Raw genomic sequence first — 26,589 nt, forward strand, 5'->3', positions numbered from 1 at the left:
TGAACATACTCTAGCTGTGTTCAATCTGGCTTTCTCAAACTGCTACAAAGCACTGGGACCTCTGAATCAAACGGTTTGGCTCTGGCCAACAGCTGGGAAGGGGCCACTGGGAGACCTTCCCCTCCAGGGCGCCTCAAGGACACCGCGCATGACCAGCAGTGGGAGAAAGGAGAGGACTACCGCTTTGCTTTCTCCATGTTCATCTTTCCCCTTCTCCCGCTCTGTCTACCATTTCGGGATTTTATTTCAGAAAGAACAACCATGGCTCTCTTATCACCCTGTGAGCGATTGAGTGGAGGAAGAGTGGGAGGGAGGCTCACTGCACACAGGCTCTCTAGGGTCAGAAACATGTAATTGGGCAATTAAGCACTTATCACCCAGTGGATGAACAGCGGCTGATGATTCGCAGGTTCTCCAAACCGAGTCCTAACCTCCTGCCCCAGCCCACCCCAGACACGCCAGTCCCGGCCACGGCCCTACTGCCAAGTCTGCCTGAAGTTTCAAGAAAGCACTGCCAGTTACACATGCTTTATGATGACCACCACTATGGAAAAATTTCAAAAGTATGCGCTGGGATAGCAAATTCAAGAGTGATTTTTATGTTTTGTTGTTGTTATTGGGTTATTTTGACAGCAGAAAATTATTTTAAGAATAAGTTATTACCAACATTCCAATGATCTATTTTGCTGAGACTTGAACCTCTCAAAGCATGAGTTCATTTCTGACCTAAGCCTAGGCCCTCCCTCTGGATTCATATATCACAGAGGAGCGGGAGAAGCACAAACAGAAATGCAACCGAGATGACGTGCAACCTTCTCCTTTGCAGCTGGAGTCCCCAGGAGAGCAATATTTAAGGTTTACCAAAATTGGGCCAGAAAGCTCCACAAGCTTCCATGCATTTAGCTTCACTTTTATTTTTTTTTTCCCCCTGAAGAAATGCAAAAAAGCCAAATGTGTAAACACAGAACAGCTGTCTCCTGGCACAGACAGCATCCCACCACACACAGCCACACCCTGACACAGAGATCCACACCAGCCCAGTTCCATTCCCGAGCTCCGGCCCAGCTGACTGCTGTAGACTGCCCCCAGGGTCCGCTGAGCTCACCCTCTGATACAAGAGTGGATGGGAAGCCACATGCTGGGGTGGCTCAGCATCTGCCATCTCCTGCAGGCAGTGTCAACACCCACCCTGATGCTCTTCTCCTTGACCTCAGACACAGGGACAGGACCAGAGAGGAAAGTTACCTTGCAGACAGCTGCCTGGAGGACTGCATCAAAACCCCCCTCAGGGGCGTCGCGGTTTCGAGACACCCTCTGTTTCCGAACTTCCTCATTGAAGCTGTCAACTCGGTCTGTGAGAGGCAGCAGATGGCGGAACCCAAAGGAAGGGACGCAGTTTGGGAATAACTTGTAACTAGAGAGAAAAAGGAAAAGGGTCACTTTCCCATCACTGTCTCTAAATCTTAAACAACCAAGTACTCTTGAATATTTACCCAGCACCTACTGTGTGCCCCTGGGACCAGCACAGTGGGGGGAACAAAGAGGAATAGTATAGTCTTAACTCACCAAACATTAACTTCTAAACTGCAGACAAGACAGCATATACATGCCCTGGCTGGATGGCTCAGTGGATAAAGCGTCATCGCAGCAACTGAGGTCGTGGGTTTGATCCCCGGTCAGAGCACATATGAGAAGCAATCAATGAGCACACAGCTAAATGGAATAACTAAGTGGAACAAGGAGTTCATGCTTCTCTCTTTCTCTCTCTGTGTCTCTCAAATTAATAAATCAATGTTAAAAAATAGGATTTCCTAAAGGAAGTCTTAAAAAAAAAATAAGACAGTATATACAATGTAAGTGACTATAAAGGACAAATGGTTGCGAGGAAGTAGAGATAACAGTAGGCTACTGGGTGCAGAGAAGACACCGTGGAGGAGCCCTGATGCGCCCTTGAAAGATGTGAGGGACAGTGGCCTGGGAGCCGTGGCCCCCGCGGGGAGGCTGAGGAAGGTGGGCAACATCAAGTGAAGGGCACCAGGAGCAGTAGCTCTACGCGGCCAGCTTCTCCAGCTCGGCTGCTGCCACGTGACCAAGGATCACGTCACCCCTTTATGCCAGCCCACTCAGAGACCACCAGGGCGCGCTGCCACACATGCCGATGCTAAATGCAACAGGAATGAAGACACTCTTTCTGCTTCTTACTTATAAATACTCTTCTAGATGTAATAAATGTCATTTAGAAACCAACCATCTCCAAATGGGAAAATTCTCTCTGGAGGTCTGGGAAGAGGGAAGTGCTGCATCTCCACACAGGTTAATGCACAACATCAGTACAAGACTGGGCAGTCCCATCTTGAGTGTGCAGTGCAGGTCCCAAGCAGGCCCTTCCTGGAGGAAGTCAGATCCCAGTTGTAGTTCTAGCAGTTTCAGCTTGACACACAGTCAATGAAAGGGGAAGGGAGGCCTTACATTGTTTCACAAATGGTATACTAGGTAAAGGGGAGAGGGAGGAGCTTCCTGGCCAGTGAAAAGAGCAGGAGGGAGCAGGGGAGCCCAAGGACAGGGGAGCCCAGTGGGCTGCAGTGCAGGGAGTAAGGGCAAGAACAGGCTAGGACCAGGCTGGCAAGGCAGGCTGGACCAGAATGCAGATCTGTGGACACTAAGGAAGTCTCTCTTTCAGAACAAAAGATAAAAAAACTAACACTAACAGAGAGACCTTTATACTTCAAGGCAAGCCCTGTGCCTGGGTAGGGAAACAGGCTTAGCAACTGCTAGGGGGTCCTGCCTGACGGAGCCAGGAGCCAGGAGCCAAGAAGCGGGCTGCCAGAGCAGGCCTGGACAGGCTGCCTCCTCCTGCAGAGGCGCTCTTGGGATTCCTGAGAGGACATTCCATTCTCTGGGGGACCGACCGTGCCTGCTCCATCCACCAGTCACGAGCACCAGACGGGCTCTGGATGGAGTCAACCCTGTGCCACACGACCACGGTCCTCCCCAGACAGAGGCAGCAGCAACAGGCTTTCCCCACTCGCCTCTTCTGGTTTTCACTGCCTCTTCCGACCCCCAGGTCTTCACCTGCACCTTGTGCTTGAACGGGTCAGATTTCTATAACTTGTGCCTGGGGCCAGCCAAACTTCTCATCCCTGTCTCATCTGGCCCTGCAAGGAAGGGCCATGGAAACAGCACTGCCATCCACAGAAGGAACTGAGCTCAGGGCCCGCCGGGGGGTCCCTGATAGATGGACAGGCCCAGGAGGGAATAAATACACACAAACGCTCGCTTCCCTCTGTTCGTTCCTTTACACAGCTACTCCCCTGGGTCGTGCTGGCCCATGATTTAGGACTTCAGGTATGTGCTGACTGGCGTGGGGAAGCAGGGTGGCTGAGGGAAGGGGGATGAGGACTGGAATAACAACAGCCGTTCAGTGAGAAAACCAAAGAGCTGTGGAAAGCTCAGCTAAATTAGTTCAGTACTTTTTACCTTTTCTCCTTCATCCCTGGAAATAGCAACATGTACAGTTGATCTTTGGTTTTTTGGGGGGTTTTATGGGGTTTTTTTACAGTTGGTCTTTGAACAATACAGGGGTTAGGGGCGCTAACACACTAACTACCCCCCACCCCATGCAGGTGAAAATCTGCATACAACTTTTGACTCCCCCAAAACTTAACTACTAATAGCCTACTGTTGACTGGAAGCCTTACCAATAACATAAACTGTCAATCAACACAGATTTTGTATGTTATATGTATTATATTCTGTATTCTTACAATAAAGAAAGCTAGAGGAAAGAAAATGTTATTAATAAAATCATAAAGAGAAAATGCATTTACAGTAATGTACTTACTTTTTTATTGAAAAAAATCTGCACCTGGCCCTGGCTGGTTGCCTGGCATGTGGAAGTCCTGGGTTTGAGTCCCAGTCAGGGCACACAGGAGGAGCAACTATCTGTTTCTCCACCTCTCTCCCTCCCCCATATCTCTCTCTTTCTCTCTTTCTCTTTTTCCCCCCATTTCCCACAGCCATGGTTTGATTAGTTCAAGCTCATAGGCCCCAGGTGCTAAGGAAGGCTCCCTCAGGTGCTAAAAATAGCTCAGTTACAAGCATGGCCCCAGATGGGCAGAGCATCGGCCCCAGATGAGGGTTGCCAGATGGATCCCTGTCAGGATGTATGCAGAAGTCTGTCTGTCTCCCCTCCTCTCATTTGGAAAAAAGGGAAAAAATATCTGCATGTAGTGGACCTGAGCAGTTCAAGCCTGTGTCATTCAAGGGTCAACTGTAGATAAATGTTTACTATGTAGAGTTACTATTATATAATTAGTAACTAGAAAATGTATTTGCCAGAGAGAAGCTTTCATTATAGAGAATCTATTATAACCAAATTAGACTCACCTCTTAGTTAGAGAAAAACAGACCCTGTTGATTCATCTCCACAGTCACTGGACTACCACATCACCTGTGCCTAATTTAATTTAACCCCTGGAAAAGCTGTCTGAGTGAGTTGAAAATCTAGGGGTTTGAGGGTCTCATGCCAGAAAATGCCCCCACCTCTACCCTGTGTCTGTGCCCCAGGGGCCCTAGTATAGGGCCATGGACAGGGGTTACTAAATTAAGGATTATGAAGCAGTAAATTAAATAAAATATATATACACTTAAAGAGCCCAGGGAGCATGTACATATAGAAAATAAATCCAGGCCCTGGCTGGTTGGCTCAGTGGTAGAGCGTCGGCCTGGCATGCAGGAGTCCCGGGTTCGATTCCCAGCCAGGGCACACAGGAGAAGCGCCCATCTGCTTCTCCACCCCTCCCCCTCTCCTTCCTCTCTGTCTCTCTCTTCCCCTCCCGCAGCCGAGGCTCCATTGGAGCAAAGATGGCCCTGGCGCTGGGGGCGGCTCTGTGGCCTCTGCCTCAGGCGCTAGAATGGCTCTGATCGCAGCAGAGCGATGCCCCAGATGGGCAGAGCATCGCCCCCTGGTGGGCATGCCGGGTGGATGCGAGAGTCTGTCTGACTGCCTCCCCGTTTCCAACTTAAGAAAAATACAAAAGAAAAAAGAAATCCAAGTTGAAGACACTAGATCCAGGCACACCAGAAAACAATCTAATGCATTAGGACAACACTGGGGTCATCGAGCTGACAGGGAAAGAGCTCTTCTCTTACTCTAATCACATAGAACTTCTGGGTAAAGAAGTTTTTTTTTAATGTTCATACGTAGCCAACACTAGAAGCCTAGCAGAGAAATCTCAAGTGTCAGAAACAAAGAAGAAACCACCCAACAATTGAATGGATGTGAAAGAGGAGGTAGAAGTGAGCAGGTGCTCAGTCCAGAGAGCTCCCCGCGGGTCAGGCCCTGACAGAGGTCGCAGGGGCTTGGGGCAGGCCTCTAACGGGGACAGTGATGAGTCCCAGGCCTGTGCAAGGCCAAGCACAGGAACGGGGGAAGCGGAGGGCTATGAAGAGCTAGCTACCCTGTCACTAAAGTCAAAAACAGAAAAATTCCAGCCCCTGGCCTGGGAAAGAGGGAACATCCCCTCTGGGCCAAGAGTGAGATGAATCACCCATAAAAATTGCAACTCCAGGCTCGAGAAAGTCAGAACGCACTGCTTTTATGGTGAAAGAACCCCCAACTAGGAAATGAACAAGGAAACTAGTCCCTGTGATAACCAGAGGATCCTGGTGGCAGCAGACATAAAACCCACCCTGCATGGTGGCACTCCTGGAGCCTGACCCTCTGACGAAGAGGAGGTGTTACAGACCCCAGGAGAAGCACGCCACCGCGAAGGAGTGTGAGCGAATCCAGTGAACGGAGGGCTCTGCAGTTCAAGGGGCAGAAATAACAGAAGTTATCTCTTTAAAACCAGGATATTTAAAACACTCGAGGAGAGGAAGATAAAACACCGACAAGCAGGACAGGGTATTATTAGCGAGAGAAAAAGTTAGGCTATGAATATAAAAAACAAAAGGTCTGAAAAAGAACCAGATAAAAAACACAGTCACAAAACTTCCAAAATAAAACTTCAGTGTATGAATTATACAACTGAAGAACAAAGTGGTAAACTGGAAGAAGTTTTTTTATTCAGTTTAGGGAGGAAAAAGAAAAAAGAGGGAGAAATTATGGGATAAAAACGGAAAAACACGAAATTTAGAATGAGAAACTCCAACATACACCCAATAGGGTTAGAAAATGAAGAGAACAGAAGAGAGGAATCAGAGAGACTATCTGAGAATTTAAAGAATAAGGATGTATTCTCTGATTAAAGGAGCAGACCACCAAGTATTCTCATTTTTGGGGAGTATGGTGAGAACATTTAAAAGATTTACTCTCCTAACAACTTTCAAATATACAAATATAAGCCCTGGCCAGGTAGGTCAATTGGTTAGAGCATCAACCAGATACACCAAGGTTGCAGGTTCGATCCCCAGTCAGGGCACATACAAGAATCAACCAATAAATGCATAAATAAGTAGAACAACAAACTGATGCTTCTCTCTCTCTCTCCCTTCCCTTCTCTCTAAAATCAATTTAAAAAAAATTTTTTTAAAGTATATATGTCAACTGTGTTATTGTTAATGATCACTCCCACGCTGTATGTACATCACATCCCAGAACATACTCATCTTACAACTGGAGGCTGGCGCCCTTTGACCAACATCTCCCCATTTCCCCCTCCCCCACCTCCCAGCCTCTGGCAACCACCACTCTATTCTCTGTTTGTATGAGTTCGGCTTTTTTAGATTCCACATATAGATGAGACATGACCTGTATTTTTCAAGAGCCCAATATCTTTAACAAAAGGAAAGCATGTTATTTCAGAATCAGAAATAACATGCTGCATTAATCCTTCAAATAAGTGAATATCATGTGACTCTTCCCAGGGATACTAATCGGATTACTCAGAATAGCAACTAAACAGTTCTTTAATCTGATGATTAGATTACTCTGCATCCTTTTTCTCCTACACAGCCCTGGTACTGCCTACTTCAGTCCTGGCATGCCTAGTGCGTTCTAAGATGGGCAGGAAAGAGTGTAGGATTTTGATCCTTTGGCAGAAACACCTGGAGCAGAAGGAGGGACAAACCTCAGGACGGCCCCATGAAAACTGACTCTCTTTTTGCTGAGATGTCCTGCTCAGGTGGTTAAGTCACCTCTCCTGAGTCCCCCAGCCCCCCACAACTTCCTGAGGCTGCTTCTGCTGCTCCTGCACCCCAGGGGAGAAACACCTCACTGAATATGCCACCGCAGCTGGAGAAGAGCCCTGGAATTTTTCTCTCCGCATCTGCTGGAGAAAAAGAATAGACAAGGATCACAACGCCTAGGAGCCAGGCATGGAGCACAGGCCAGGGAAGCTGGCTGCCTGAGCAAGAGGGGGTGGTGGGGACTGTGGAGCCGAACGGCAAGTGGCATAAGCCTGGATTTACCAGACCTTCCAATTTTTCAAGAAAAGCTAGGAATCCTGGTTATTCATGGTTAAATCTATTTTTTAAACGTTGATAACTCCTGCACAGCGCCATTAAAACTCAGAAAGGCACACAAAGCTTATGCACAGGCAGGAGCGGGCGTGGGAACAGCCAGAGCACGGCCCTCTGCTTCCCCCGGGAGCCGTGGGGCAGCCCCAGGAGACCCAGGACACTGCACAGGTTCCACCGCTTAGACATGGGAGAGAAATCTCAGCCCACGCGCTGAGCCAAAGAGTGACTTCCCAATGTATTATTGCCCAGCTTGGAAAAGATAGATTTGCATAACTTAGGCATGATGTTTCCTTCAAAACTCCCATTCTTCACTAGATTTCCTGTCTTACAAACAGCTTTTCAGTGTGCCTTGTACTCACTGTCAAGACTTTTACTGTCTGCAATTGGCTCTGCCTTCGAGGGCTTAGAAAAGGAGCCCTGAATAAGTAGTGCGCAATAACCTGAATTCAAATGCTGAGTGCCCAGAGCCAGGCCTTCCTCCTCTGCCAGCTCCAGTCTAGCGTCTCACAGTGAGCGATGGCCCACAGAAGTAGGAAACTGGAAACACACCTTGTTTCTCTGGAGACAGGGCCCAATCAGAGGGCAGGGGTGAAAAGAAGCAGACAGAATCACTCTTCTGGATGAATTGAAGACAGTTTTGATTAAGATGCTGGTTTTCCTGGTAAGTAGCAGCATTTCAACAATAGGACATTTGGCGTGGGACTCCAAAGACAGGACCTTGGAGACAGGACCAGGGTAATAATGTCCACAGCTACCTGTAGCCAGGGGGAGGCTAAACCCCACAAACGATGACACCTAGTGCTTCTTCACAGTTAGGGAGCTCAGAATCTCATTTGCATCTAAAACCTTTTCTTATCTTACTGTTTTCTCCACCACTCAGTTCCCAACCACGGAGGAAGTACTAAATTACCTTCCAGGAAAGCAGACAGAAGAATCAGGAAGGACTCAGAGGAAACATATACATACCATCACCATAAACACCACCTCACCTCTACCACCCAGCTCAGCCCGGAGCTGGGAGCTGCTGGGCTGCCAAGGATGAGTCGGGGTGCTACAAGCTTAGGGTTTCAGAACAGCTCTCTTCCCCTAGGGGCGGCCTCGGACATCAAGACTCGAAAAGGACTGCACGGAAAGAGCCTGGATCCCGGAGTCACCCCTTGCAGGAGAGCCAGGCTGGAAAGCGGTCCAACCCTCATCAGATTTATAGGCGCAGGAAAGAAACTTTCACTGAGTGAGCCACCGAGACCTGCGGACTGTCCGTTACTGCGGCAGGCCGACAGACTCTCAGGTCAGCATCTAGAGGGCGGGGTGGTTTGGAATGGGCATTATTACTTAAATGCAGGTAAAATGTGTGTGTGTTGTAGTGTGATTTGGATGGGAAGGAAAAAAGCATTATTTATTTATTTATTTATTTATTTATTTATTTATTTATTTTCTGAAGCTGGAAACAGGGAGAGACAGTCAGACAGACTCCTGCATGCGCCCGACTGGGATCCACCCAGCACGCCCACCATGGGACGATGCTCTGCCCACCATGGGACGACGCTCTGCCCACCATGGGGCGACGCTCTGCCCACCAGGGGGCGACGCTCTGCCCACCATGGGGCGACGCTCTGCCCACCAGGGGGCGACGCTCTGCCCATCCTGGGCGTCGCCATGTTGCGACCAGAGCCACTCTAGCGCCTGAGGCAGAGGCCACAGAGCCATCCCCAGCGCCCGGGCCATCTTTGCTCCAATGGAGCCTTGGCTGCGGGAGGGGAAGAGAGAGACAGAGAGGAAGGCGCCGCGGAGGGGTGGAGAAGCAAATGGGCGCTTCTCCTATGTGCCCTGGCCGGGAATCGAACCCGGGTCCTCCACACGCTAGGCCGACGTTCTACTGCTGAGCCAACCGGCCAGGGCTGAAAAAAAGCATTATATTAATGGACAGGCAGACTCTGGAAGTCATTTGTCTTGATTCATATCCCAGGTCCACCCCTTACTATTTGTGTAATTGTTGGTAAGTTTTCTTATTCTAAGCCTCACTTTCCTCATCTTTAAAATCTGGACACATCTACCTTACAGACCTCAAAAGATCATGAGATTAAATAAAATAATCCATGTAAAGTACTTATTATGGTGCTTGATGCTTGGTAAGAATTTAAATCTTAGCTATATTCCTTATCCTGTGACATCCCAAAAACATAACTAAAGTTGAATGTGGAGATGAGGCAAGAAAAAGTTGGGAGTTAGCACTCATTGTAGGCATACTGCACAATCCCGACATTTACAGCAATACTCGAAAGGCTACGAGAGAAACAAACCAAGCTCACAGAGGTGTGTTGGGGTATTGGCGGATGTGGTCCTCCATCCCCCACACACATGTACACCATGGCAGAGATTTGTTCACTAATCCCGCTTCCTTGCCTTCCTGGGCACAGCTAAGCCAGTTTCCAGCCTCCTTACTAGAACCTTGATCTTTAGACTAGAACGCAGGAGCAGAAGAGGCAAAGACCACTGTAAGGTCAGTAGCCGCCGCCGCCTTGGCCATGCACATGCAGGTTCACATTGGATCCGGGCAGACGGTAAAGAAACAGTGGAGCCAAAGAATGGTGGGCCATTCCTTTATTCAAGTCTCGCACTGGCTGACAAAAACACACAGGGAAAAACACTTCCCTCTTCATTCATTCAGAGCTCACAAAACTACTGACACATTATCCGATTCCACAACCAGGAGAATCTTCTCCAGTTCCTCCTAGAATCAAAGGCCTCACCAGTCTCAAAGCCCCTCACCTCTGGTTCCCCATCTACCAACATGGCTTCTTACTCTGCAAAACTGGCTTCCCTCTCTTTCCCTGCCATCTTGGCTTCTCTCTCCTCCAGCACACATTAGCAGACAACGGCCCTTCCCAAGCCGGAAAGTAATTCACAATTTCACAGATCACATACCTGGTGCTGCCCAGCACTATTTTTAACAATAAAAATGAGCAAACTAAAAAAATACAAATTTTACAAACTCATTTGCCCAACAACCACTGAGTCCTGGATCATAAGATCCTCCTATAAACAATCCTCCAGGCACGATGACCTTAGCAGCCACATGTGGAAGATGGTGGAGTTGGGGTCCCTGAGAATGGCTTGGAGGAGAGGTTTCCACTGACTGGGAGACCTATTTGCATTTAGGCAAGCAGAAATAAACTTCCATCAAGTTTGAGCCATTATATATTTTGGATTTATTTGTTGCAGCAGTTATAAACTTCTGTTCTCTAATAATGTGTCAATTATTTTTTTCTTCAGTTTTTTTTTTTTTTTTTTTTAGTGAGAGAGAGAGAGACAGGGAGAGAGATGAAAAGCATCAACTCATGGTTGTGTCACTTTAGTTGTTCACTGATTGCTTCTCATATGTGCCTTGACTGGCCAAACCAAGCCTGGGACCCCTACTCAAGCCAGCAATCATTTCGATGGTCATGCTGGCGGCCCTGTGCTCAAGCTAGATGAGCTTGTGCTCAAGCCAGCAACCTCTGGGTTTATGAACCTGGGACCTCAGTGTCCCAGGTCAATGCTCTATCCATTGCACCACCACTGGTTAGGCCGTGTCAAGTATTTTCTAATTAGAGTACTTATGTTGGAAAATCTTACCTTTAAAAGACAGGGTTTCCATTTTGTTTTGTCAAAGTAAGTTTATATAAACAATAAGGTTGGCTTTTGAATTCACTTATCCCAAGCACTTCAGTCACTCCAAATGAGGAGAAAGTTTAAATTGTTCTGTCTGTTCTCTCCCTAATCACCTGGGCCCATCACTTCCTGAAAACATTTGCCAAAATTTATTAATGCAGCAGAGAGACCCTGTCAGGCAGATAGGAAAACAGACGAGCTACGATCACTACATCTATACGCAACCTTGTGACAGTTCACTTATTCACCCAAAGGGGGAGGACAAAACTGGGTCATCCTGAATCAAATTAAACACCTCAACCCAGTTTCCCGTTCCTAAATATGCCCCCCAGGCCTGTCTTTATGCTAAATTCTCCTGCTACTCCATTCTCCCACCTTAAATACGCAAACGAAGGAAAGCTGGTCACTTACCCGGTGCAAGGATTGGTTTGGTACATCGGTGCAGTGTAGGAGAAAGGAGAGATGTTTTTGTCTACAAAAGACCCAAAACCCAATCGAAAGTTACTGGTGAGCTTCCTCATCTCCTCAGCGAGCTTGGTACCCAGGTTCCGGATGTTGTCCAGGTCATCCTTCATGGACAGGGAGAGGTCCATCAGGTAGTACAAGTCCACAGGATAATCCTCCACTTGTCGAACCTGCAGCTGGAAGGTAGTCTTGTCACCTGTGCCAACAGAGAGGCCGAGCACGTTAGAGCTCATCCAGTTTGCTGGGGGGGGGGGGGGGGGGACACGAAGGAATAAATTTTGCTTTCAAAGCTGGTCACCCACTTACTTGTCTCTAGAGACTGTGCACCTCTGAAGAAATATTTTTCTTGGAAGTAGAATGACAGAGGGAATATGGGTGCTGAGGAGGAAGCTCTGGGTTCTTCATCCAAACACCTGGCTCAGCATTTTTAAGGAAACTCTTTAACAACCAGTCTCCTTAGTGGTGTTCTGTTTGCTCAGCAAAAAGGACACTTGGCTAACTGGCAGACAGTGAGCCACACAACTCCATGGACACAAACTGGGTGAGAGTAGCCCACCAACCACACACCAACTCCAAAGAAAGGACCGGCCAAGGTGGGGATGTGGCCAGGAGGAGACTACAAAGGTGTATATAAGACAGGAAATGGGGATAAAATTAACAAAAGCGTACCGACATGAGTGAGGTGGGGAAGAGAGAGATGACAAGGCAATGGAGGCGGGGCACAGAGACTGTGCTTAAAACAGCCCCACGCTTGAACCACGACGCCTAGTTCTATGCCTCTAGCAAGTCAGCGAGCAACAGTGTTCAGTTCTAGGGTCTGCTTTAGCTCAGTTACTTTGTCATGGAAGACTAAGTATTTAGTTTTTGGGGATACAGGGGGGTCCTTGGGTTACAACATAGTTTCATTCCTACGACAGTGATGTAACCTGAATTTTGGTGTCAAAACACACCCTAGCCTAAGTCACTTATCTATCCTAGCACAGCTGTAAAATCATCATCTAGAACATAGAGACACAGCTAAGCCAGAGAAAAAGAAGGACATAAACACACTGCACTGTGCACTGTACTGCGTGCGTGTACTTCCGTCACACACAACCAAACTAGTTCGCCCACGTGGTTCGTAAGTACGATGCTAATGGCGTAAACCAAAACATTTACATCTCCATTTTTAAAAGTTTTTATGGGAGTGCGCGTTGTAAACTCAAAACGTCATAGGTCGAGCCTGTCGTGACCCAGGGACCCCCTGCACTTGATGTTTCAGAACATCACAGACACAAACCATCATCATCAGAAAGTCTGTGTGTGAATACAGAATGACAGATTCCCGACTCTCGCCCCATCCAATGGGAAAAAAGGAAAGCAAGAACAAAACCTACTCGATTTGTCTGCCAGCTATAAGAAAAAGCAAATCACTTTTAGTTTTACGGTAAAATAGTGAACAGACAGAGGAAGAGGGAGTTAACTCAGAGCAAAGATCTAAGAGGAGAGCCAGCACCTGGGAGGCATGGGCCTCTGCAACGCCCCTGCCCCCAGGGTGTCCAGAAAAGCCCGAGTCAGCTCACTACCTGGAGGACTCACAGCAGGAAAATGATCCTAAATCATTTATAATCGCTAAAAACATATGGTTTAGATCCAATATCAGGAAGCAAATCATACCGGGTAATTAACTCAATCTGCCCTAGGGCTGATCTGTCCTTCAGAGGCACCGAGAGATGTTCCTGAACTCTTCCGGTAGAACTGTCCACATGCGTTTGAAATCTGGACGTACTCTGTGTCCAGAGGTGAATAGCGACATCGGCCTGTCCAGGGGGCCCATGCCTGATCTGCCTGCATCGCATCTCAGAGAAACCAATCTTGCACCTCCAGCTGACAACCAACAAACTGAAGCCTTCTTGAACTTGCAGGAAAGGGAACCCAATCCTCCGGCTACTCTCCTCCTCCCACCCCAAATGAGACTTACTTCATTAATTAAACCATAAAGAATCAAATGATCAAAAGATTTCAGTCCAACTTCCATCTCTGTACCTCACTTAGGCATGCAACCTGAGCCTCAATTTCCTTAAATATAAAATAAAAATAGTAACAACACAGCACTGATGAAGGTTATAAAGCACTCACACGGGAGAGAAGTGTTTTGTAAGCAGCAAAAGCTTGCAGAAATGGAGTATTATAATTACTCTTTGCAGCCCTAATAACAGTGTTGTACCTGTTTTCTCTGACTTGTCTTTGCATGTATGTTCTAAGTGTCTCAAGATTGATGGAGTTTTGGTTGCCTGTTGGTATAAGTCTATTTCAGAAAAAAACATCAGAGTCTGACTCAAATGGAGGAGTGTTTAAGATTTCTTCCGGAATGAATTCCGAACTGCTTCAATATCTGTCTCTGGTTCCCGTCAGGCAGACAGAGCTGGGCTGCTCCCAGCCTTGGATGCTACATCTCAGTGGGGGAGGGGAGAGAAGGAGGGAGACCTTGGTGGGGGGGCCCTCCGTGGTCTTTGCACAGGCTGACCACAGATCCCAAGTGGCCAGAGCCTGTGATCTGTCCTGTTTGTCTAATCCCATGACCTTGCTACAGAACCTTCTGCATTTTGTCTCCTGTGCCCTTCCCCCACGTTCCCAGCTCCACCTTCCTTCATCCACAATCCGTTTTCACCCTTTTGTGGATTACACATAATTAACAAATGAGCACTTTAAAACCAGGAAACGGGGACCTAGTTTGGATTCAGGGAGCCACCATGGGAGGGACGTGGCAGCCTTGGAGAAGGGGAGCTAGGTTGGAATCCAGACCTTGTCACCAAAGACTTGGAGACCTCAGGTTTTTTAAATTTGCTGCTCAGTGTCGGGATTAGAAAAACAGAAGGATGTCAGTTATTGCGGGATTAAAGGAGACAATGTAACAAACAGCATACAAACACTTCTGCTCAAGGAGAACTCCAGCCTCAGTTCCCCCAAAGACAACTATTTAAATAATTTCCTGGAGGGATAAAAAGAGAAACAGAAAATTCTGCCAGGAACTTGAGTATGAAAGAGGACAGCCTTGGGCATTAAATTTAACTCCAAACTTTCCAGACGTGAAGGCAAAGAGGGAAACAAGATGTGATATATAGGTCTCTGTGTGTTCAGTGGGTATCTGCTCTGAAGTGAGAAATCTCTCGGCATTAAATTCTAAGAGAAATCAATCACTAAGAAAACGTGTGCACCCACAGGACAGGAAGGCTGCAATTGCTAAAAAGAACATATTTCTCCAGTTTTCCAGAAAGGAATGAGGGTTTGCTGCAACCTCAACTGTGCCTGATTTTCAATGCTACAAACTCCCCAGTGGGCCTTGGCAATAATGGAATGTTCTGTCAGCAGATTTTAAAGGGACTGACATTCCTGGGCCCGTTCTCAGTGTGGGAGTTAAGCTGCAATATACAACTCCCCAGCGAGGGTGGCCTCCAAGGTTAGCAAACTGACGGAGCCGCTGCTGCGTGCGAGGTGCTCTCTGCTGAGGAGAGGTCTGGGGCACTTCACCATCTTTAGGGCATGCGTCCAGAAACACGCACACTCAGTCACACTCCAACAAAACATCCAGCTGCCCAGTCCTGCACCATCTTGGCTTTATACCAGTCACCAACTCCCGTGTTGAGCAGGCTGTCGATGCCTGCTCAGCCACACTGTGGGTGCAGCGTCTGTGCCTGCTCTGGCGACACCATCCAGCCCACGCGGCCCCTCCTCCCTCTTCTCCACGTAAGACCCTGCAGGCTCAGGCTCGCCTACCTGTGTGGCTGCCCCTTCTCCCTGGGGACATCCCACGTAATCCGCACTTCCGGGCCAGCCGCATGATCAGAGAAATAGGGTAAAGCAAACTCAAAAGAAAAGCTGATCACCTTGCACCTGTGCGGGTAAAACTACTCCTGCACGCAGCCCCTCTCATGGCCTTCTGGTTCTTCCTGTTTCCAAAGCACCAGCTCCAACTGGATTTGCATAGAATTCCTGACACTGCTCAGTGTGTACCTGGAGGTTTCCTCACTATAATCGGGTGTCAACTAGCATTCCACCTACAGTGGACTCTCTTCAAAGCTTTGCTCTCTCCGTCCTCCCTTCAATAGAAAGTGAAACATTAGCTTTTTTCTATAGGGACATGTATGAGATGACAAACATTTCTGGAGTGAAGGTAGAGAACTCTAGCAAGAATTTCTAGTTACCTCAAGAATTGTATTTTTTTTTTCCAGGTGTTAAGGCAAAGTAATATGTCAACAGATAAAGACTCTTATCATCCTCAAAGAAATGCGAGCAGTTTTGATGCCTAAGAATTACTCTTGCCTAGACACTGAAAGAATGGAAACATAAAATCAGCTACATTACAAAGGGCTATAGCTGAACAGGGAATCCAGGCTTTAGCTGCAGCTCTTCTATTCACTGCAGCAGAAGGTGACAGTATCTCAGAATTAAACCCATACCCAGAACCAAAGAATTGCCTCACTGGTCCAGAACAAGGCTGCTACGCTGCCCCTCCGGCCCCACCTCAGAATTCTGACTCTCGACAGGTGGAACCATGACTGACCTCCACAGTGTCTGCATCAGGGCTCAGTGTTCCTTGTTTCCTTGAAAATAACCCTGCCTTGGACAGCTCGGGTGGACAGCTCGGGCTGCCGTAACAAGTGCCATTGGGTGACTTATAAACTAGGGCTATTTAGTTCCCACAGTTATGAAGGCTGGGAGCCCAGGCCAGCATGGTAGAGCTCTGGTGAGAGCCTTCTTCCAGTTACAGACTGCCGGCTCCTGCTATGTCCTTACACGGCAGAAGGGGCCGGGGCTCTCCGGGACTTTTGTTGTTGTTGTTGTTCATTGATTTTACAGAGAGAGGAAAGGTGGGAAGTATCAACTCATAGTTGCTTCACTTTAGTTGTTACTTGGTTACTTGTCGTATTGTGCCTTAAATGGGCAAGCTCAGGGTTTCAAACCAGCAACCTCAGCATTCCAGGTTGACGCTTTATCCACTGCGCCTCCACAGGTCAGGCTTGTTTTTGTTTTTAATTTCCTGATTGATTTTAGAGAGAGAGGAAGGGAAGAGAGAGAGAAAGGAACATGGATCTGTTCCTATATGTGTCTTGATGGGGATCAAACTGGCAACCTCTGAATATCCAGACAATGCTCTAACCAACCGAGCTATCCAGCCAGGCCTTGCTTTTCTCATTACAGTACTGACTTCATTCATTAGGGCTCTACCTCCTGACTTAATCACCTCTCAAAGGTCCCATGGCCCCACCTCCTAATGCCATCAGATCAGGGGTTAAGATTTCAATTTATGGCAATATACAAATTTAATGCAATTCCCATCAAAATTCCAATGACATTTTAAAAAGAAATAGAGCAAAAAGTCATCAGATTTATATGGAACTATAAAAAACCCCGAATAGCCAAAGCAATCTTAAAGAAAAAGAATAAAGCTGGGGGCATAACAATACCTGACTTCAAACTCTATTATACGGCCACGACAATCAAAACAGCATGGTATTGGCAGAAAAATAGACACTCAGACCAATGGAACAGAATAGAAAGTCCAGAAATAAAACCACATATATATAGTCAAATAATTTTCGATAAATGGGCCAACAACACACAATGGAGAAAAGAAAGCCACTTCAATAAATGGTGCTGGGAAAACTGGAAAGCCACATGCAAAAGAATGAAACTGGACTACAGTCTGTCCCCCTGTACTAAAATTAACTCAAAATGGATCAAAGATCTAAACATAAGACCTGAAACAATTAAGTACATAGAAGACATAGGTACTCAACTCATGGACCTGGGTTTTAAAGAGCACTTTATGAATTTGACTCCAAAGGCAAGAGAAGTGAAGGCAAAAATTAATGAATGGAACTACATCAGACTAAGAAGTTTTTGCTCAGCAAGAGAAACTGATAACAAAATAAACAGAAAGCCAACTAAATGGGAAATGATATTTTCAAACAACAGCTCAGATAAGGGCCTAATATCCAAAATATACAAAGAACTCATAAAACTCAACAACAAACAAACAAACAATCTAATAAAAAAATGGGAAGAGGACATGAACAGACACTTCTCCCAGGAAGAAATACAAATGGCCAACAGATATATGAAAAGATGCTCATCTTCTTTAGCTATTAGAGAAATGCAAATCAAAACTGCAATGAGATACCACCTCACCCCTGTTAGATTAGCTATTATTAACAAGACGGGTAATAGCAAATGTTGGAGAGGCTATGGAGAAAAAGGAACCCTCATACACTGTTGGTGGGAATGTAAAGTAGTACAACCATTATGGAAGAAAGTATGGTGGTTCCTCAAAAAACTGAAAATAGAACTACCTTATGACCCAGCAATCCCTGGGTATATATCCCAAAAACTCAGAAACATTGATACGTAAAGACACATGCAGCCCCATGTTCATTGCAGCATTGTTCACAGTGGCCAGGACATGGAAACAACCAAAAAGCCCGTCAATAGATGACTGGATAAAGAAGATGTGGCACATATACACTATGGAATACTACTCAGCCATAAGAAATGATGACATCGGATCATTTACAGCAAAATGGTGGGATCTTGATAACATGATACGAAGTGAAATAAGTAAATCAGAAAAAACCAGGAACTGCATTATTCCATACGTAGGTGGGACATAAAAGTGAAACTAAGAGACATTGATAAGAGTGTGGTGGTTGGGGGGGAAGGGAGAGGGAAAGGGGGAGGGGGAGGGGCACAAAGAAAACTAGATAGAAGGTGACAGAGGACAATCTGACTTTGGGTGATGGGTATGCAACATAATTGAACGACAAGATAACCTGGACTTGTTATCTTTGAATATATGTATCCTGATTTATTGATGTTGCCCCATTAAAAAAATAAAATTATTTTTTAAAAAAAGATTTCAATTTATGAACGCTGGTGGGGATACAAACATTCAGTCTACAGCAAACCTCTTATCCATCCAGTGTCAAGTCTTTTTAAGTGTGTGCATTGTCAGTCTGGGTGGCAGAAGCAATACCCAGGTAACTGGCACCCTCAAAGCAGCACAGACAGGAGCTGGCCCAAACCCATATTAAAAGCAACTGGTCACCTGCATTTTAGTAAATAGTATGGTACCAGGGTCAATTTCCTGACTTTAATAACACACTCTGGTTACATAATATGTTATCATTGGTAAAAGCAATACAGGAAATCTACTATTTTTGCAACTTCTTGTTGAAAATTATTTCAAAATTAAAATAAAAAAAAACCCTACCAATCAAAGGTCATTTTTTGAGAGGCTAAAGGACTGAGGCAAATAATGCCTTAAGTAAACCCTTTCTAATTGTTCCACCTCTACTTCTTCATAAACTTTATACTAACGTTTATATCTTTTCTTAAGGATTTTATGTCCCTTATTAAGGCTTTTTTAAGATTGTTATCCTGACATTTTCAGAATTGAAAACAAAATGGAAAATGTGATCCAGTGTTTATACAAAATCCTGCTTAAAGTTTGGCAGCTCCTCAAGAAGTTAAACACAGGATAACCACATGACCCAGCAACCCTACTCCTAGCTATACACTCCAGATTATTGAAAACATATGTCAACACAAAAACTTACACATGGTGCTCACAGCAGCATTAATTATAATTGCCCCAAAGTGGAAACAGCCCAATATTCATCAAGTAAAATGTGGTATATCTGTTTATATACAATAGAATATTATTTGGCCATAAAAAGGAACGGAATCCTGATATGTGCAATAACGTGGATGAATCCTGGAAATATTTTGTTACGTGAAAGAAGCCAGACATAAAAGGCCACATATTATACAATTTAAATGAAATGTCCAAAATAAATAATCCCTAGAGTTAGAAGATAGATGGGTGGCTGCTGGAGACTGAATGTGGTGGGGAGGGGAGGATGAGAACGGCGACTGTTAATGGGCACGGGGTTTCTGTCTGGAGCAATAGAGATGTTCTGACATTCTACAGTGGTGGTGAGAGTTGCACAACTTCGCAATTATACTACATACCACTGAACTGTATACTTTTCATTGTTAAATTTTATGGTAAATAAATATTTCAATTTAAAAATAACAACAAAACAAAAAGTCCTGCTTAAAGTAGAGGGAATTTTTTTTTTTTTGTAGGTTTATCCTGGAACAATAATTTTGCCTTGGTGAAGTCGCTCATATTAGGCTGAGGCTTGTCCTTGGCTAGTCTGGTATAAGGCTAGCAGAGTGTTACACTTCAGTCAACAAACATCTATCATGAGGTAGGGGGGAGGGCAAGGGAGAAGGCACAAAAGCATCTCTAAACATGCATAATGGAAAAACCAATCACTGCACAGCTGCACGCCTTCACCGGTCAGGGTCATTACTCGGAGGTAAGTGTGAATCTGGGAAACTGAAAATGTTGCTAACTATAACATTCCATTTTCTCCTTCCCCCAAATAAATAAATATCCAGGGTTTGCCGGAAATTCTTGTTAAATATTAACATTTTCAAAATGTTAAAAGGCATCATTGGCTAGTGTTTTTATGTTTGTGAAACACTCACAAGGTTCTAGACCTTTTTTGTGTGTGTGACAGAGACAAAGAGAGAGAAAGGGACAGATAGGGACAGATAGGAAGGGAGAGAGATGAGAAGCATCAATTCTTCATTGTGGCACTTTAGTTGTTCATTGATTGCTTTCTCATATGTGCCTTGACTGGGGGGCTACAGCAGAGTGAGTAACCCCTTGCTCAAGCCAGTGACCTTGGGTTCAAGCTGGTGAGCTTTTTGCTCAAACCAGATGAGCCTGCGCTCAAGCTGGTGACCTCGGGGTCTCAAACCTGGGTCCTCCGCATCCCAGTCCAATGCTCTATCCACTGTGCCACCGCCTAGTCAGGCAGGTTCTAGACCTTTAAGAATTCATATTTCCATCAGATCTGCCTCTTGTCTTCATCGCTACAGACTGAAACATCCTCACAATTCGGATGTCTTCACAGGGCAGGCAGCCCTCCATCACCATGGCCTCCCGGCAGTGGGCTCTCCACAGCTACGCTTTCCACAGGATCAGAGCACACAGAGCACCCACAATGTGATTTTGTATAAACACAGGATCATGTTTCCCACTTTATTTACAATACCAGAAATTGTATCATAATGCTTAGCAGGAGATGTGACTATACCAAGTCAGATGAATTTTTTCCTTTAATATTGTGCATAAATTTAATGCCAAAAGAACTTTGTTCAAGGAGGCTGCCTACACTCTCATCATGGCTCTAGTTCCTCTTTGGGGCTATCTTAAAAGTCAGTTGTTATGTCAAACCAAACAACAGTTTCTCCATGTTATAGTCACATATTCACTCTGATTTTATTTATTTTTTGACTGTCTAAGCAAAGTAATTTAATCATAAAGTTGACATTTTAAATTCTTTAATCTAGGCTGTGGCCAGTTGGCTCAGTGGTAGAGCATCAGTTCAGTGTGTGGATGTCCCAGGTTTGATTCCCAGCCATGGCTGGAAATTGCAGCCATGGCTCAATTGATTCATGTGCATTGGCCCTGGGCGCAAAGGATTGCTTCCTGGAGCCTTTGCCTCTTGCTAAAGATAGCTCTGTTGCAAGCATGGCCCCAGATGGGCAGAGCATCAGCCCCAGAGGGGGGTTGCCAGGTAGATCCTGGTTGGGGTGCATGTGGGAGTCTGTCTCTCTATCTTCCCTCCTCTCACTTGGAAAAGAAGAAAAAAAAATCTTTGATCTACAAAATCTTTTTATGCAATAAATTTATGTTTGTTTGATTCATTTTTATTTATTGATTTAATGAGAGAAAGACAGGGACATCTATCTGTCCCTGTATGTGCCCTGACTGGGGATCAAACCATGGAACTGGTCATCTCTGCACTTCCAGACATTCTAACCAATCGAGCTATCTGGCCAGCGTTGTTTGTTGTTCTTTTGTTTTCTGCTTTTGATATCATTCTTTTTAAAAAAATTTATTGAATCTATTGGGGGGTGACATTGGTTAATAAAGTTATACAGTTTTTTCAACCTTAGAGTATACCTTAATTCTGATTTTTAAAACTGGAATTAAAACAATGACATCTCTGGCTTCGTGTGACTTCCAACTTTTTCCTAAACTAAATCTACCCTTAAGAATAAGAATATGCCACCACGAAGGGTATTTCTTAGAATTCCATGAACTCTGACAGCAATTCTAGATGAGAAGTTCTAAAAATATGACATATACATTTTGGTCCTTGTTCTCAAAGATTATTAAATAAAAACTATACACAATTATAACTATATTATAAGTATATAAAAATATGAATACATGATTAAAGACAGGATCTAGTAAAAATGAAAAACAATATTGTGTTGAAGTGGATTTTTCAAAAATTTCCTCTAGGTTACCGTTATACTATTATCATAATAAAAAGGAAGATGTATCATTCGCCTTAGTTGGTACCCATTCTCATCCTACACAATGTTCCAGTATCTCAACAGTCTGTCCCAAACTCCTACATTCCTCTAGGTCAAAGCCCTTGACCCAGAGCCTGTCTGCACATAAAGATATGAGTTATTTTCCCATAGAGGACATCACCAAACATCTGCCCACATGAAGGCTCAGCTGACTTTTCCACCCCCACACACAGCTTTGTAAGCACCTTTCCGTCTTTCTCTCAACTTGGTGTCTCACCAGACAAGAAGACTAAGTTGTCACTTACAGTGAGATGACATAAAAATAGCAACTTCAACTAATCCCAGCACTAATCCCTGGGCGGTCCCGTAGTTTGTCCCTCTCTAACCACCAGGGCCACTTAAATCCTTCTTTTATTTCTTATTTCCAAGATAATTCAATAAGCAAATAAAACATCTCTCAAATATGTGATGGCTTAGGGCTCTAACAAAAACAAGAAACAGCATTGAGTGCATCTGATGTGCAGAGTTGTGCTAAATCCATCCAAGACACTGAGAATCCCTGTTCAAATCTGTATCCACTGACTCCAAATCTACACCTGTGGCCATTACTGCACACAGTCTTTTTTTTTTTTTTTTTTGCAAATAGTCATTTTAACTTTTTAAAGTGCCTTTCTACACACCGCCTCATTTAGGCCTCTGAACATAAAGCTGTGAGGAATAATGAAGGTGAAAAAGACACTGAGAGGCTAATAAGGGTGGGGCAGTTCTCCCAGGGCCTCTGAGCTCGGGACAAAGCCAGGGCTCGAACCCAGAACGGCCAACCAGATCCGTGATCTTTTCACTGTGCCAAGCTGCCCTGAAATCTAAATAAGCCATCGAGAGACAGTGACTGGCAATGCTTTCCCAGACAATGGGCTAGAAGAAAAGGCTACAAATCAATGCAATTCGGGGGAAAAGTTGCCTTCTCTCAACGTGATACTGCCCAGGTTAGCCACACGCACATCCATCTTTTGACAGCCAAAGATTCCAATATGTAGAACACTGGATCACAAAAGTGGTGACCCAGAAACAACCATGAGTCCTGCAGTCACAGAGACTTGGGGCTGAATCAGATTTACCACTTCTGACAGGGAGAACTCAAGCAGGTCACTCTTCATATATAAAATGATATTAGCCACCTGAGGGTAGTTCAAGTGTTTAGCATATAGGAGGTATATAAACCTATTAGTCTCCTTATATTACACTCAACACCAGGGCCTGCAGAAGCTCCAGGGTAATAAAACAAAATATTTTTACTCTGAAAGTTTGTCCTTTCAGAATGCCACTGACTCAAATGGAATTTGCTAACAGAGAAAAAGTGCTATTTCCCGGAAGTAGCCCTTTTCCCTGGGAAACCTGCATGCACTACATCCTCCCATAAAAAACAGTAACATTATTCACAATAGCTAGAAGGTGGAAACAACCAAAGTCCATTGATGGACGAATGGAAAAACAAAATACAGTCTACAGACAATGGAATATAACCCAGCCTGGAAAGGGAAGAAAGTTCTGGTACATTCTACAGCATGGATCAACCCTGAAGACATCACACGGAGTGAAATAAACCAGCCACGAATGGACAAACACTGCGTGAGTCTACTTCTCTGAGGTGCCCAGAGCAGGCCACCTCCAAGACAGAAAGTGGACTGGTGCTTGCCTGGGGCTGGGGGGAAGGGGAGGGAGCGAGGAGTTAGTATTTAATGGGCCCAGGGTTTCAGTTTGAGAAGTTCTAGAAATGGATTGTGGTGATGGTTGTATCACATTGTAAGTGTGCCAATGAGCTATATGGTTACAAATGATTAAAATGATCAATGTTGTGGAATATATATTTTGCCACATTTAAAAAATAGCAAAAATACCTTGTCCTTCCACAGGGGCCTTGCACGCTGCTTCCTGGGGTCTGGGCCATGCCTCACCCCCCCCCCCCGGGTCTGGGCCATGCCTCACCATCCCCCCCCTCCGGGTCTGGGCCATGCCTCACCACCACCCCCCTCCGGGTCTGGGCCATGCCTCACCACCCCCGCCCCCCTCCGGGTCTGGGCCATGCCTCACCACCACCCCCCTCCGGGTCTGGGCCATGCCTCACCACCACCACCCCCCCCCCGGGTCTGGGCCATGCCTCACCATCCCCCCCTCCGGGTCTGGGCCATGCCTCACCACCACCCCCCCCCCCCCGGGTCTGGGCCATGCCTTACCCCCCCCCCCCCCCCGGGTCTGGGCCATGCCTCACCACCACCACCCACCCCCAGGTCTGGGCCATGCCTCACCATCCCCCCCTCCGGGTCTGGGCCATGCCTCACCACCACCACCACCACCCCGGGTCTGGGCTATGCCTCACCATCCCCCCCTCCGGGTCTGGGCCATGCCTCACCACCCCCAACGGCTCTTTCCCCCATTATTAATGTGTCCCGTCTCAGGAAACTCACCAGGCCGCAGGGTCACCGCGATCTCCTGGGGCGTCATCTGAATGACGTCTGAGCCCACGGAGCTGGAGCCCTTGCTGCTGAGCGGGAGGCTCCGCAGCACCTGTGTGATGCTGGATGGGCTCTCAAACTCGCCTCCACAGCCATTTCTGACCAGGTTTGCCTTCAGGTCACACCGGGAGGTGACCGACCGCAGGCTGCCGAAGTTCTAGACAAAGAAACAGAGGAAGAGAGCGGGAGGGGGTCAGCTCTCCCAAACACCTCAGGCTGTATGCAGCACCATCACTATCCGGGAGACCTTGAACCTTCCGCTTTCCACTTCCATTGTCTGAAACTGGAGATGGGATCATCCGTATCCCAAGTGCCTCACCCAGAACGGAGAGGATTGAGGGGCTGGATATGAAAGCACTTCATAAACTGTAAATACATAATACATAATAAAAATGTTTGGTTTCACAGTTATTTTAATGGTCAAAAGAGTCCTTTAAAAATATGCCTTGCTGTCCACATGATTAGCAGGAGACAGTAACTGAAATGGTCAAAAGTTATATAACTAAAATTTTTAAAGATGTAAGTATACAAGTTAGCCATCACTCCTAGTCAAGAGTTAACTTCTGAGCTGTTCATTCATTGCAAAACCATTGAGAGAACAATGTTGCAATATACATTGTATCCTTTGACCTGGTGTCTACTCCTAGGAACTCCGCAAAAAAATATTCAAAAGAAAGGGAAAACTATTCCATACTTACTCCAGTGTTATTTAGAATAGCAAAATCATAAATTTGTAGACCTAAATTCCTAAACTGTAAGAAAAATATGGTATATCACCTCAACAAATGATGTAGCCATTATCAGTGATTATGAAGACTAAGAAAAAAATCAGAAAATATAATTTTATTTGCATTAGGATTCAAAAGAAAAACTTTAAAATAAAGACAGTTGAGGTATTAAGGTAGAGAAACTGAAATGACATTTTTCTTTTTATCTCTATTGCTATTTGAACAACAAAGTCACACTGATAATAAAAATATTTATTTTCTTAAGATGAATTGAAGAGCAGGGGGGCATCAGGATGACCCAACCTAATGTGGGCACCAAGAGTTTGGGGTGATTAGCTTCAAAAGGAGATAATTGCTTTGTTTTAATATATGGTGACAGTAAGTCACCGTTTTCAGTTTTCACTAATGAAATTTTTAAATGACAAAACAAACCCAGAATCCTCTCTGAATGCCCTTTCACTGATAGATGTGGGAACTAAGATCACCTGCTCCAGGTGGCCTGATGCCAGTGCTGTACCAGATGACCCTCGTCACAGCTGGAGAAGTCAGGACACTCATCGTCCCCTCCGCTCTGTGGTTTTCTGCAGGGAAGTCTCGGATGGGTCAACTGCCCCTTGCCCACTGCGTCAGAAGCCAGACTGCTGGCGGAGACACAAACATGCAGAGGGACTCATCCTTCCTCACGGTCCAGTCTAGACTCTAGGATGCCCCAAGGCTAGCCAACGTCTGCAAAGAATCTTTGCAAGATTCAAGACCAAGAAGTCTAGAAGAAAGACTTTGTATTATTTTTTTAAAAGTAAAACCAGATGTGTTGTTCTAGGCCTTTGTGAGTTTGTTTCTGTTTTTTGTTTTGGTGGGGGGGGGGGGGGTTGTGTATGTTTCCACAACTAGACTTCTTTTTATTAAGTGAGGGGAGGGAAGGCAGAGACAGATTCTCACATGCGCCCTGACCGGGATCTACCTGGCAAGCCCCCTACCAGGCGATTCATTGCTTGCCAACCAAGCTATTTTAGTGCCTGTGGCCAAGGCCATGGAGCCATCTTCACATGGGGCCTAGGGCAAACTGCTCAAACTATTCGAAGTATTCGAGACATGGCTGCAGGAAGGGAAGAGAGAGAGAGATGGAGGGGAGCGGGTGAAGCAGATGGTTGCTTCTCCTGTGTGTCCTGACCAGCCAGGAATCGAACCTGGACTTCCACACGCCAAGTTAATGCTCTACCACTGAGCCAACCAGCCAGGGCTGGGATTTGTTTTTTTTTCTTTTTAACTTTCTATATTGAACCTTGAAGATCTTGTCCATCAAATCCTCAGGGATTGCACCATAAGTATAACTGGTGCCACAATCACTTGTGGAACAAGGTGAGAAACATGATTATCCTAGCATAAAATAG

At 45.7% G+C, this 26,589-nt stretch overlaps 1 protein-coding gene across 1 annotated transcript in view; it reads right to left on the reverse strand.

The window, feature by feature from the left end:
* ITGB5 (integrin subunit beta 5) overlaps positions 1 to 26,589 on the reverse strand; it is a 144,903-nt gene that overhangs the window by 89,627 nt on the left and 28,687 nt on the right. The window contains exons 3-5 of the mRNA XM_066240754.1: positions 24,423 to 24,627; positions 11,524 to 11,773; positions 1,246 to 1,414 (exon numbers count right to left, since the gene is read on the reverse strand). Of these exons, the coding sequence (XP_066096851.1) occupies positions 1,246 to 1,414; positions 11,524 to 11,773; positions 24,423 to 24,627 (624 nt within the window). The remainder of the gene's footprint in view (positions 1 to 1,245; positions 1,415 to 11,523; positions 11,774 to 24,422; positions 24,628 to 26,589) is intronic.

Source organism: Saccopteryx bilineata, chromosome 8, assembly GCF_036850765.1.
Source record: "Saccopteryx bilineata isolate mSacBil1 chromosome 8, mSacBil1_pri_phased_curated, whole genome shotgun sequence".
Taxonomy (NCBI): domain Eukaryota; kingdom Metazoa; phylum Chordata; class Mammalia; order Chiroptera; family Emballonuridae; genus Saccopteryx; species Saccopteryx bilineata.